We start from the raw sequence: 14,441 nt of genomic DNA on the forward strand, positions 1-14,441 counted from the left end.
GTTGTGTCACATGACCTCTGTGTGAAACAATGCAGAAATCCCTTCAGATTAACCCACTGAGTGCCACTTGAGGACAGACTACATTGTAGTTTATTTGGCACATTTTTAACTGGCACCATCTACCTATAATTTCAATGTTCTCTCTAACTATATTGTAATGATAACTTACAGCAAAAGTGAAGTCTAAATGCAAATGCATCACATAACATACACAGCTTAATGTTCTGATTTTCTTCCAAAGAAATGTATTTGGTATTTAATGGGTTAAAATCAATTCATATTTTTGTTAAATTGAAACAAGCCTGAGTTAAAAGAAACCCAATAAATGAAAACACATGAATGAAAACAATCTGTTTAAAAATGGATTTACTAAGATAGCTGTCTTTATCCTGGTATTTTTTTTTTTTTTACAGCTTAATTTCAATGCAAGGGATGAGTTACTACAATTCCATATCTATGGGACTCGAGATACAGAGATTCAATCGATTAATTGATCATTCACATGCTCCGATTAAAAAATCGATTACAAGAAAAACTTCCAAGATTACCAATTAAAATCTATAAAAAAAAAAAAACAACCAACACACAACACACGCCTCTCCTCAAAAACACACAAATAAATAAATAGGATTGTTCTTTCGAACTCGGAGTTCTGAACCGCACAGCAGTCACACTCCGGACGCCTTCAGTGCATTGGCAGGGAGTTTCACTAGGGGGAGAACTGAAAATCAACAAACCAACATAACAGTGTAGATTTCCCTTTTAAAAACGACACTAATAATAATAATAATAATAATAATAATAATAATACAGACAGTAGCATCATCAATAACAAATAAACACATAAACTGTCAACAGTTCAAGTCAGTCCGGAACACCTTCTGCATATTGAAATCCTTTTTTAAAAGGACACAGGGTCTTCTTGATCAATGATCTTGTTAGGTGGTTCAGTAACTACATCTCCTGGCTCGCTAGCGAAGTGTTTGCTTGCTTTGTTTTTGTTTTGAAATACAGCACGGCTGTTCTGGGAGATCCCTTCCGTTCGGAGTTTGTTTCTGCGAGGGAACGGAAGGATCTAGATAAGAAACGGTTCTCTTCTAGAACGACTCCATCCCCATTTTTATTTCTGGTTTGAAACTCACATTCAAGTTAGGAAGTCCAAAAACAAACAAACAAACAAAAAAAAGGTTCCTGTATTTTTCTTGTTTTAGTCTTGGTCCTCCCAAATCAGTCAAAGTTCGGAGAATGTGAAATCTAGAATAATCTAGATCAAAATCTACAGCGTTCTCTTATATATATATATAATTTCAAGTCAGAACAAATACCGTTTGTGGTAAAAAAAAAGAAACACATCATTTTCCGAAATCTGTGGGAACTATTCCATGAAATATTCCACCACTCCTCAGTTTTTTCCCCCTCATCCTCTACTTCTGGCACTACAGCAGTTGATCTCTGGGCTTTGCCATGTATTTGGGGGGGCGGGGGTTATTAAGCCCACGGAATTGCACGTTGCTCCAAAGTCTCTAGTGGCTCCGTGGAGTCGGATCACTGGGAGAGAGGCTCCTCTCCGCTCCCCTCGGATTCAAACGGGGTCTCTGCTGTCAGGATCCCTCTGTTCAGCTTCTCCAGAGAAAACTTCATCTGAGAGAGCGAGAGTGAGAGAGAGAGCGAGAGAGGGAGAGCGAGAGGGAAAGAGCGAGAGAGAGATTGATTAATTCAATATATGAACTATTGTGAACACAACATATTAACTGCAGCTTCAACACTGCAGACCCACTGCCAGTTCCCATCCAGTGCTGCACAAAACAACTACTCAGATTGAGCTCTCTAATAGAAATCAGGGGAGGGTCACTGCTGTCCAAATCAGGCTAAATTTACCATTCAGAGTGAAAACGAGCAAAGAAACAGCTGTTCGGATTTGTGACGACCGACAGTGCGGAGAACGGCGAGCCACACAAACCCAAGCAGATGTTTTTCCCCTCCTTTCTCTCGGAGCGGCGAAAATCAGCCCGATCGACACCGACAACCCTCCTCCGCGGATCTCTGGATCCCAATAAGGACCGGTTCTCCAGCCGCTCACCTCGTCCAGCAGCCCGACGGAGGATTTGAGGATCTGCTTCCACTTGCAGACCTCAGCCTTGTGGAACTGCTTCTGCAGCTCCAGGATCTGTGCCCACTCCGAGGCCGTCTGAGGGAGCTTACTGTCGGGGAGAGAAGCAGAGACTGAGGCCCTGTGCCTATGTGTTTAAAATAAATAAATAATAAATACAAGCAAGCGTGCATGGTGTTCTCACCCTGTGTCCAGCATGTGTTTGTGTGTCTGGAGGTGTGTATTAAAGAGACAGAGAGGTTCTCTCTCTGTGCTGTGACTGCAGTGTGTATATGTCTGGTGTGTGTGTGTGTGTGTGTGTGTGTGTGTGTGTGTGTTGAGAGAGAAGGGAGGCGCTCTTACCCGTCTGAAAGTGCGTAGGAGTGCCAGGTCTCAAGGGTGTGTGCTGCCCGCTCCATGGACCACAGCTTGTAGAAGAGGAGTACGTTGAGAGCCACCAGCACCACCAGACTGAGAGGAGAGGAGAGGAGAGGAGAGTCAGACAGCACAGCACACAGTCCCACTGCCACGACCGATTCAGATGCATTACTGGCGATGCCTTTGTGTTTAGAAGTATTAACAACATGATTGATTCTTGGGTTCGGAGTGGAGCAGAATTATCTTTTTTTTAGTGACACTATTTCCTAATCTCTTGCCTTTAACCCGGATTCAGTCTTACAATTACATGTCTTGGGAGAAAATGAAGAAAAGATGAAAACAGACAGAAGGAAAGAAAGAAAGAAAGAAAGAAAGAAAGGAGAAAATGGCATTTGCATAAAATGTGGCAGTATGTACCACACCGGCTATTTAAAAAAACAATCAAAAATGATTTTAAATGGCATCATACATTTTTTAAATTTGAAGTTTTTATTTTAAAACAAAACTCAGCAGTGCCACTTACAGTACTCCCTAAACATCAAATGTTACAAGGGTGCCGTCTGCTAGCCTTTCAGCGATGTACCCTATAGCAGTGACTGGACCTTCACATGCACCTCAACAGAGGCACAGAGCCCGGACTCCAGGGGCACAGAGCCCGGACTCCAGGGGCACAGAGTCAGGACTCCAGGGGCACAGAGCCCGGACTCCAGGGGCACAGAGCCCGGACTCCAGGGGCACAGAGTCAGGACTCCAGGGGCACAGAGTCAGGACTCCAGTAGATGCACATTTGTTATTCAGTGTCTACTGGGACTCCTGTCCAAGCGTTTCTCACGCTGTGATCAAAAACGTGACTAAGATCACATACAAAAAAAACAGGCCTTCAATTAACCCCACTGCTCTGATCAGTTAGAGGGGAGGAGGATATGAAACCTGAGCTACAATAGAGACACTAAGACGAGGGTGATGCTGTCGATACAATACCTTATACAGATCCTATTGGGAAGCAGGAAAGGAAAGAGAGAAGACAGACACTCATCAGAACAGCCAGACATTGAGCTCAGACTCACAGGAACCTTTCAATCCACTTTGATTACGGCAGCTTGTCAGCTAGCCAGCAAACATTCAAGAGAGGGACTTTCTTATTAATTAAAAAGATCGATCACGACAGTGCTGGCCACAGGTGTTGCATCATCACCCTCTACAGAATTAACTAATTTCATAAAGTCGAATGAAACCTGCTGAATAATGTTACGTTAACATATTGAATCGCACACCGGCGCTTTGTAGTTTTCCATATAACTTATCGGAAAAAAACCTGACACATTAAAAAATGTGACATGTCGAAATCTGACATGAAATACTACTGTACTACTATTATGGCTTCCGGTATCATTTTGTAGTTTCTTTGATTACATGGTGTTAAAATATCTAATTCATGTTCATATATATACATATATACATATATATATATATATATATATATATATATATATATATATATATATATACTTAAATTAATGTCTCAATCCTAAAATTCTAGGTGATGCAAAGCTTTCGACCCCAGCACCCTGGGCTGTGTGTTGCATTCTGGGGGGGTCAGGAAGCAGACAGGCAGACTCACATGAAGCTGATAATGAGCAGGATTATATTGATGCCATTTCGGATGCCAGGCTTCATGTAGGGAGAGCCTGCAATACAAACCAGACAGCAAACCAGTCAGCCTTTTACTTTATACACACGTCCAGGCACACTCCTGCAATACCTTTTTTCTCCACTTGAGGTCTCCCTTTCACCACATTTTCATTTTTATTTTCCTTCAAAATGTAATCGATGAAGAAATATTAATTTAAGAATAGCCAAGTGGATGACCGCAGTGGATGATCTTTGTAAGTGTGAAGAAAAAAAACAAAAACTGCTTGAGAGTTGCAATTTAAGTCTCACACACACACAGCTATCTCTCTGATCTCCACACTCTACTGACTGTTAGATATTTTACACAGCTGTGTCAAACTGTATGCCTGGGGTAAGGAAATTGTCGCCTGTCTTATTCGCTTATCTTGGGTTAGAAAAGTTTCCAAAAACTAAAAAAAACAGGACTGCTTCAAGCGATTGCAGCTAACAAAACAATCCTGTAATATTTCTCATCCAGGCACACCCATTTATTATACAAAGGTCTCAAAATGTGGAGTTTCAAAAGAAACACGTTGTAGAAAACGTGATCTGGTACTACACTAGGTTAAAAGAAATCTCAGGTTTGCAGGCCAAGCAGGGCTTCCCATCCCTAGTCCTGGGGACCACCTCCTGTCTGCTGGTTTACATCCCAACGGAGCTCTCAATTACTTAACCAGACCCTTAATTGAACTGATAATCTCCTAAAATGTTGCAGAGTTCAAGTTATAAAATGTTGTAGCTAACTTGAAATCTGCAGCTGTTTAAGAGCTGAAAACAAGTCATGAATTGGAATGAAGACCCTGCGGCACCTCGGGGACTGGAGTTTGACTCCCCTGCTCTAGAGGGTGAGGGGTCAGATCTCGTACCTGCTCCACGGCCCCCCCTGCTGGTGCGCTCCTTGTCCGCCCCGATGGCTCCCAGCCCCTCCCCGAGGTGGGTCTTGCGGATCAGGTTGCGTTTCCTGCGTCGCAGTGCCGGTAGTTTCCCGAGATTCTCACTGCCGACCGTGTCCGCTTTCAACAGGGCCTCTACCTTCGACACCTCCAGCTCTGCACAGACACGGGTCAGGAAACACTCAGTCCACTGCACTGAATACATACAGCCACCCAGGCAGGGAAACACTCAGTCCACTGCATTGAATACATACAGCCACCCAGGCAGGGAAACACTCAGTCCACTGCATTGAATACATACAGCCACCCAGGCAGGGAAACACTCAGTCCACTGCATTGAATACATACAGCCACCCAGGCAGGGAAACACTCAGTCCACTGCACTGAATACATACAGCCACCCAGGCAGGGAAACACTCAGTCCACTGCACTGAAATACATACAGCCACCCAGGCAGGGAAACACTCAGTCCACTGCATTGAATACATACAGCCACCCAGGCCAGGAAACACTCAGTCCACTGCATTGAATACATACAGCCACCCAGGCAGGGAAACACTCAGTCCACTGCATTGAATACATACAGCCACCCAGGTCAGGAAAACACTCAGTCCACTGCATTGAATACATACAGCCACCCAGGCAGGGAAACACTCAGTCCACTGCACTGAAATACATACAGCCACCCAGGCAGGGAAACACTCAGTCCACTGCATTGAATACATACAGCCACCCAGGCAGGGAAACACTCAGTCCACTGCACTGAATACATACAGCCACCCGGGCAGGGAAACACTCAGTCCACTGCACTGAAATACATACAGCCACCCAGGCAGGGAAACACTCAGTCCACTGCATTGAATACATACAGCCACCCAGGCAGGGTAACACTCAGTCCACTGCACTGAATACATACAGCCACCCGGGCAGGGAAACACTCAGTCCACTGCACTGAAATACATACAGCCACCCAGGCAGGGAAACACTCAGTCCACTGCATTGAATACATACAGCCACCCAGGCAGGGAAACACTCAGTCCACTGCATTGAAATACATACAGCCACCCAGGCAGGGAAACACTCAGTCCACTGCATTGAATACATACAGCCACCCAGGCAGGGAAACACTCAGTCCACTGCATTGAAATACATACAGCCACCCAGGTCAGGAAACACTCAGTCCACTGCATTGAATACATACAGCCACCCAGGCAGGGAAACACTCAGTCCACTGCATTGAATACATACAGCCACCCAGGCAGGGAAACACTCAGTCCACTGCATTGAATACATACAGCCACCCAGGCAAGGACGCTGCGATATCTTCCTGTACAAACCGCGAGAGTGAAATGACTAATGAGAAATCCTCTTTTTCTACTTTCAATTGAGGACGAGACCTCCGAGGTCTTGAAAGCTTGCGATTAGTTATAGGTCAGTTCGTCCGATAAAAGAGATCGCCTCTCCTTCTCTTTGTCTCTCATCTCTGGGCTGATACGGCTCCCGTTTCATCGAGCGATCAGAAATGAGACACACTGTACCGTGCTCCCTTATTTTATTTTGCGGTCTTGCACATCCAAAAAAAGAAATAAATTATGAAGAGCAGAATATGACAATTTATTGCGGAACTGCGAATTAGCCCGAGTTTGTTAATTACCGAAGGGAGAATTCTACGGACGTCTTGTTAAATAGCTTCTTTGTAATGTGTCTGAACCCTGTCTCTTACTCACCCAGAATTCTAATACTCTCAGCACGTACAGAACAGCATGCAAGAAGAACGACAATGGGATCGGTGATGTGTAAGCCCTAGATGTGATCAGGTGTTAACATCAGGGCGCAGCACATTCAAACAGGACTGATCAGCACGGTAGGTGGAATCACTGGTCGTGTTCTGAAGATGCCTGCGGCAGTGACAATGCTCTCTGAAGCCTCAGGGCTGCCCACCTAGGTGTCTGAAGTGCTCCTCAATGCCACTCCAGGTGTTCTTCTCGATCAGCACCTTCACCAGGTTCCAGGGCTGCTTCCGATAGCGGATATCGGACGACACTCTGGAAAAGAGGAAGAGGAGGATTGAGGAGGGTTACACACCCCGGGGAGGAGCTCAGGGGCTGCGTTACCCCCGCGCTACTGCACTGCGATTCGGTCACAAAAACTGCTTTCAACCCAACGCGTCGCTTCTCATCTTCCGTTGGATTCTAGTTGTATTTGCATAGCTGTAAACTATACAGTATTTAAATGCTGTTTTTGGCAGTGTAGCCTTGTATTGCCCTGTAACACCTGCAAAGCTTAATAATAATAATAATAATAATAATAATAATAATAATAATAATAATAATAATAATATGGAGCGCTGGGTTCATACGACACGACATCGTCAGTGATGTAACAATACAGTGCTGTCACAATACAAGGCGTATCGTGATAGACAGATATGTATCGCGATACATGCAATGGTCCTTATGGGCTACTTGTAAGATGCCGAATGCGATCCAATTATCAATTAATTGATAATTTAGTGATGGACCATTTTGTTAAAAGACAAGAATAAAATGAAATGAAAAGAGTATGAATTCATAACTATGAAAATTCACTTATTCTTCATTTGAGATGAATTTGGCGAGCTCTAAAACTGATCTCTTTGTGGGTTCACATTATTCCTTATAGCAACGGTCTTATTACTTAGCAGAACTGCAGCATTAGCCCTTTTACAGAGCCTAGTTAATGGATTGGTTTTTATGGAGTAAATGGGGGAGGTCAGCAGGTAATGGAATTGCTTTTGAAAGACACCGCCTCGGCAGTTTGTGAGATTGCTAGAGTTCTTGCTCTCTCTCTCTCCCCCTTGGGAGGCCGTGCAAACCCTCCGCACCACTCTGAGCTGCAGCCAATCAGCTCTCCTATGAATGAGGTCATCGCCAGCCAATCAAAACGCATTCCTTCATGAAATGGCCCGTGTGTCTGCATTATGATTGCTCAAATTCCATTATAAAATCAGATTTTAGTGGAAACCAAAAAAAGCATAAGCAAAAAACAAAACTGAATCCAGAATAAGATGAGGAGAAGGCTTTGTGTAGAAATACCAAAAGAAACTGCAATTTAATAAAAATGACATTGTAAAATCCAAAATCAGAACCGTTTAGAGTCTCTCAGTCTTTTTTTAATTTTATTTTTAAAAAAAAACCATGAATTGCGTTGTAGACCTGGGCGCCCCCTAGTGTTTACCTGAGGCGACTCTTGTTGCGGGAGACGCTGGTCAGACAGTAGCGGTGCATGGTGTAGAAGTAGTCCTGATAGGGAATGCCGTGAGTGATCACCTCCGAGTCCACCACATAACACTCATTCTTCTGACTGCTCTTATACAACGTCTGAGAGAGAGAGAGAGAGGAGAGAGGAGAGACAGCGAGAGATACAGAGAAAGAGAGAGACACAGACAGAAACACAGAGAGAAAGAAAGAAGAGAGAGAGAGAGAGAGAGGCGAGTCAATATCTGTTTTTCAAAAAGCACTCATTCCAGCTGAGAAAAAAAAAAAAAAACACCCTCATTGGAGCTGGATTTAAACCCAGGTCTCCAAACATGAGACGCTAATGCACTAAAACAGGTGTGTGTTCTTATTCCTTAGAAAGACTAGAAGAAACTTCAATACATTCAAATGACAAACGTTTTGACCAGACGTTTTCAATGACCTTCGGATGAAAACCCCAGGTCCTTGGGTGTTTTCATTCAGGCAGCATGTGGTTTGCATGTTTGCAATCATCCTCAGCATTATATTACAACGCGTACATCTCAATGCAGGGCAGGCTGTTCTGAAGCGAGAGAGAGAGAGCGCCTTGCACAGCCGCTGGTTTGGGCTCCTTACCTGCGTCTCCACAACGGGGGCGGTTTTGGGTCCCAGGGGGTTGTTGATGGCGATGGTGTAGGACAGCACGCGGCTGGAGGTGCCACTGTTGTCCTGCTGCCAATCATTCAGCGCCAGATCTGAGGAGAGGAGAGAGGCAAGCATGGGTAGATGGGGGCGGGATAGGAGAGGAGAGAGGGACCAAGATCTGAAGAGGTTAGGGAGAGATGGACCATCTTAAAAGAAACTACATCGCAAAACGATACCGCAAAAAAAGTCTACTGGAAGCCATAACAGTACTATAGCAGTATTTCATGTCAGACTTCAAAATGTCACGTTTCAAATCCGTTTTCCATTAAGTACATGGGAAAACTACAAAGCGGTATGTAATTCAGTATGTGAACGTAACAGCAGGATTCATTCGACTTTATGAAGCAAAATGAAGCTAATTCTATAGGGCGATGCAAAACATTTGGCCACAGCTGTAGACTCATTAGTCAGCCCTGGGCTCTCTTTTTGAACCTGTGTGCTGCCTTCCTGACAGACGGTAAGGTACAGTAGGTTTGTATTGTATGGGGAGTGAGAGACGCAGGCTCGCTCTTACCGGTGAATCTGCGCTGCTCGAAGAGATCCTGCAGGAAGGGAGGGTCTGTGAAGAGGAGCTCATACAGCCTGTCCACGCTGATCCGGTACACGGCATTGATGTGCAGCCGCCCTTTCAGATCTGCACACAAGGACTCCACCTCCCCTGCTAGTACGAGAGGGCGGAGATTTCAATACGCTCCTCATATAGAAATGAGAATCCGAGAGTCACATGAACACGGACAATACGAGTCACAGACAGACGCAGCCCCAGTACCTTCGTCCTGCGTGTCCGAGGAGTCGCTCAGGTCAGTGGGTATGTCGTCATCGTTCACGAAGTCCAGCGACGACAGGTTCCCCAGAACCGCCTTCGCTCTCTCCGACAACGGGGTGATCGTCTGAGCGGACGAGTCGTCCGGCTGGCTTTCAGACTGAGGCTCTAGATCCTCCAGGAACTGGAAATGAAGGGGGGGGGGGGGGGGGGTTAAGAGTGTTTTAACCGCTGTGCAAGAGAGCTGGGCTCGTCTTTTTTTTTTTTTGAGAGCTTTTGACCTCATCTCATCTCGCCGACAGGGCACAAAATCCGTAACGGTAGCGCATCACACAACGCTGCCCGGGAAACCAACTATTTTTTTTTTAACGGAAGTGAGTGTTAGAAATGGACCCCTTTAAATTGTGTTGAAACCCCCCCTCCCAGTCTCACCGAAGGCCCCCCGTCGCTGCTCTCCACCGAGGGCAGGCAGCACTTGTTGGGTTGGTGGTCCACTAGCGGGCTGGCGTCCAGTTTGAGGTCCAGGCTGTTGCGAGAGGAGTGGTCATTGGGGAGGTCCAGCAGCTCTGATACGACGTCATCACCGGGGCTGGAGAGAAAAAAAACGGACGGTGAGACTTAATAAACTGACAGGAACCCTGCTTGTACTGCAACTCCTACTAATGCAATCCTGCTTTCACGGAAACATACATTACATTAGCTTTTCAAAATGGAAAACTAAACCTTTTCGCTTTCTTGAGAAACGTCACACTCCCTTTGTATGCCTTTGGCAAGACTTGATTTCATGCAGGTTTCTCAAAATGGTTATCACTGTACAGCTATGGCCAAAGGTTTTGCATCACCCTGTAGAATGAACTAATTTGGCTTCATAAAGTCGAATGAAACCTGCTGAATAATGTTACGTTAACCTATTGAATTGCCTAGCGACTCGTGCGATACCATTTTAGAGTTCCTTTGAGAACATGATGTTAATCAAAATATCAATCCCCCCCCCCCAAATTATTAACTCAATCCTAAAATTCTAGGTGATGCAAAAACCCTTTGGCCGGAGTTGTAGATGCTGAAAGTGCACAGACTCACATGATCCCGTTGATGTGGTCCGTGGGAGAGACATAGTCATCGTCCTCGCTGGTCAGTCCGAGCTCAGTCCCGTAGCACTGGTGGACAATGTGCCAAAGTTCCTTGGGGGACAGCGGCTTGAGGGGGGACCAGACGGGGAGGGACGCGTCAATTACAGTACAGACTGACACACAACCTTCTCAACTCTTATTGTTCGTAGTACTTTTTCAGTTGGGATATTTTCAGATATTCTCAGGGAACACTTAGCCCTAGCCCCACCCCCACAACACACACGTACCTTCTCCATGAGTGCGTTCTGCCAAAGCCGGAAAATCATCATGTAGCTCCGGTCCCGCGCTCCGAAAGAGGTGAAAAAGTGCTGACAGAATCACAAGACGTGTGCGTTAGACAGGGAAACGCTCTACTGCCCCTCCTGGTGTTTATCTGGGTGCATTACATCCTCTAGTCCCGCCAAGAACTTCTCATCACTGATCTGGGTGTGTCTCCCCTCTCTTTCCAGTCTCCCCCTTCCCCCTCCCTCTCTCCATTCCCATCTCAATGCTGATCTGGGTGTATTACCCCCTCTCCCCTGCCTCTCACCTTGTCCTGCTCCGCGCAGATCTGGATGGCGTTGGGAATGAGCTTGGCTGTCTTCTCCTTGGTCAGAGTGCTCACGTCCTTCAGCTGGAGGGTGATCTGAAGAACAGGAAGGGAACCTGTCACTGCAAAACTATTAGAAATGCACTGAAGAAGAAAAACCTGGCAATGCTTTTATTGAAGCGGATAAAACAATAAAGAAATCCAGCCCAGTTTACCATCTACATGCACGTCATCATGCAATCGCACAAAGGCTGCACATTATCCCAAGCACTCTGCTTACTGTGGTTTCCCAGCGGAAGATGTTGCTATGGAAACAGATCCAGTTCTCAGAGAGGTAGAGACGGCCTTGCAGCAGAATGTCCTTCTGGAGCGCACAGGAGTAATCTGAGAGAGAGAGAGAGAGAGAGGAGGAGAGAGGAGAGAGAGAGAGAGAGCAGAGACAGACAGAGAGAGAGGAAGGAGAGAGAGAGAGAGCAGAGAGACAGAGATAGAGAGAGGAAGGAGAGAGAGAGCAGAGAGAGAGAGAGAGAGAGAGAGAGAGCAGAGAGAGAGAGAGAGAGGGAGAGGGAGAGATGAGAGCGGAGAGAGATTAATCTAATAGGACTGCAGCATAAAAAAGCGAATGTTATTAAACCACGACAGCAATATGAATCGTAATGATTCATCAACTCAAAATCCAAGGCAGTTCCTACACACCACAGGGGGGCGCTGTGCTATAGGCGGTTCCATTATTTGAGGCCTTGTCTAATCTGTGCACAGACACCTCCAGTATATTCCTGCCCCCAAGATAAAGCTCTACAAATACCTTATTTTTAAGAAATGACCATCTAAACTTTAAAAACACACAAATCAGAAACTGAAAATAATGCTTTGACTGAGGTCTTTCAGTTCCCAAAACATCCCGTCTCTAGTCAAACTCCTGCACAGACTTCCACCCCCGCGATGACGGCTGCGGTGCAAGACGCAAAAGAGAACAAACGTAAAGGAAGTAAGACACCCTGCAGCAAAAACTCACCAACTATGAGCCTTTCGGTCTCTGGCAGCTTCTTGAAAATCTTCCTGAAGTCTTCGTTCCGTTGCTTGTAAGTGGGGCTGAGGACCTAGGAGAGAATCAAAAAATACAAAAATAAAGAAATCAATAAAGAAATCTCCGGAGGTCTTGCGCTGGGTAAAGCCCTTCCTGCCCTCATTGAGGCTCTCAATCCTGGGGTTCTCATCTGTAGGCCCTGAACAGGTCAACCCTTCAAGGCTTTGGGTGTGATTAGATCAATGTGCAGATTCACTGAAGGACATGGTCTAGTGCAGACTGTAAAAACGCTTTGTAAAGAAGGACTGGGGGAAGCTCCAATCAAACAACCCAACCTCTATTCATCAAGCTACAAAAACTACAGCAACACCTTCTATTACCTGAGTTAACTGGGATGGGCTGTAGATAAACCAAACTGCACCTGTGGAATTGTTTATATGAATTTACACAATCAAGAACGTTTATCTGTAAATACTGTACTATAGTGCTGGACTGTTTTGTAAAGACCACAGATATGAGGGCTGTATCATACGCCTACCAGCATGCAGCCACAGCCACTTTTAATAATTCTGTAGAGCATTATATATATATTGGGGCTATATTAAGTATATCACATTTTATGCAAAGAACTTGTGTTGGCCACAGTGCTATAGCAGGGAAAGGGATGCTTTACTTTAACCACAGCACCCCCTGCTGGGTCTCCGGTGTACTGCACCCCAGTAGTTGACCGTTTATAAAGGTTTTTACCTCCGTGCTTCAAAAACTAATAACTGCAGCTTGATTTTTCTTTCGTCGGGTGGAATAGTTACTGTCCTCTATGAGAAACTGATATATGGGACAGGAATACTTTCCAAATTTTATTTTAGACAAAAAAGATTTACTTACATTGTACCAGCTTTGCATTTTCTGGAAAAAAAATAAAAAAAAATAAAAGTTATGCATTTGATTATAAAATCACATAAGAGATCAACTGTGTACAGTCCACACAAATCACTATGAATAATAGTGTTTAAGACTTGTAAATGTGTTTAAGATTTACAAGTTAAAGGCTGACCCATATGAATTTAACTGGATGTAATACTTAGTATTTAATGCATTTTATGTGATATATAGATATATGCATGCATATATATATATATATATATATATATATATATATATATATATATATATAGTCTTTGAAATTAACATATATATTAGTATTGTCATTTCTATTGCTACAATACCATGATCATATGAGACTTCTTTGAAATGTACTTGACATATCCTCCGACTAATTGATTCAGTCACACAGCCGTCCAACTTTCTTAGCTTAAAAAACCATGCAGACAACAACAACTCAAAAAGCAGCCAGATATCCCCAAATATTACACGACGCGCCCCTTGGTGGAGCGGCTACCGTCTCAAAGCGTACCTTGGCATTGCGTGTGAAGTTGCGTGCGGCGGGCGGGTAGTTGGGGGACTGGGAGGGGCCCTTCTCGGAGGAGCTGTCTGAACCCTTCTCCACCATGGCGTCCCCCTCACAGGAGCGAGACGAGGGCCCCGGGGCCAGCAGGCGTTTGCGCAGGGCCGGGGAGCCGGTAGGGGTAGTGCGTGGGGAGTTGCTGGCCGTACTGTCCAGGAGAGAAGAGACAGGAACATCGTTAGAAAACCACGCGTGTGAAATCAGCCACCGCTGCAGCCACGCCAGACGCACCCCTTCATTATACAGATGCTTGTTTTTGTGGTTCATATGATGTGTGTAGGGGGCCTCATTTTGCACAGTTTGAGCAGACCGAACAGTTGCCTGAACCGCATGACTTAAAATAAGGCACACCCTACACACAACGTATTAACTAAAACTAATACAAGCTAAAGAGGTGAAAATCACCCCAACACAGACCAAAACAAATACAGTATTTGAGTTCAAATCGCACAGGAGGATTGCAAAGGAGGACAGAAAAAAAAATACATCTGTATAAAATCTCTATCTATAGCTCTATACATTTATGCACAATCAAATCTCTCTAAAGCTATGTATACAGTATCTATCTATCTCTCA

The 14,441-nt window shown here is 44.9% G+C and overlaps 1 protein-coding gene across 6 annotated transcripts in view; it reads right to left on the reverse strand.

Annotated features, from left to right (window-relative positions):
- Positions 1–340: 340 nt before the first annotated feature.
- Positions 341–14,441, reverse strand: part of LOC117434275 (protein Aster-A-like) — a 40,065-nt gene continuing 25,964 nt past the window's right edge. For 4 of the 6 annotated variants that reach the window (XM_059009129.1, XM_059009126.1, XM_059009124.1 and 1 more), the window contains exons 2-19: positions 13,815–14,013; positions 13,286–13,306; positions 12,389–12,473; positions 11,654–11,757; positions 11,374–11,469; positions 11,072–11,152; positions 10,795–10,910; positions 10,147–10,303; positions 9,721–9,898; positions 9,466–9,612; positions 8,883–9,001; positions 8,248–8,390; positions 6,973–7,076; positions 5,005–5,187; positions 4,089–4,155; positions 2,453–2,560; positions 2,081–2,201; positions 341–1,641 (exon numbers count right to left, since the gene is read on the reverse strand). In XM_059009129.1, coding sequence (XP_058865112.1) covers positions 1,546–1,641; positions 2,081–2,201; positions 2,453–2,560; positions 4,089–4,155; positions 5,005–5,187; positions 6,973–7,076; positions 8,248–8,390; positions 8,883–9,001; positions 9,466–9,612; positions 9,721–9,898; positions 10,147–10,303; positions 10,795–10,910; positions 11,072–11,152; positions 11,374–11,469; positions 11,654–11,757; positions 12,389–12,473; positions 13,286–13,306; positions 13,815–13,910 — 2,022 coding nt within the window. In that variant the 5' untranslated portion in view covers positions 13,911–14,013 and the 3' untranslated portion in view covers positions 341–1,545. The other 2 variants (XM_059009125.1, XM_059009127.1) reach the window with 2 other exon arrangements.

Source organism: Acipenser ruthenus, chromosome 38 (assembly GCF_902713425.1).
Source record: "Acipenser ruthenus chromosome 38, fAciRut3.2 maternal haplotype, whole genome shotgun sequence".
Taxonomy (NCBI): domain Eukaryota; kingdom Metazoa; phylum Chordata; class Actinopteri; order Acipenseriformes; family Acipenseridae; genus Acipenser; species Acipenser ruthenus.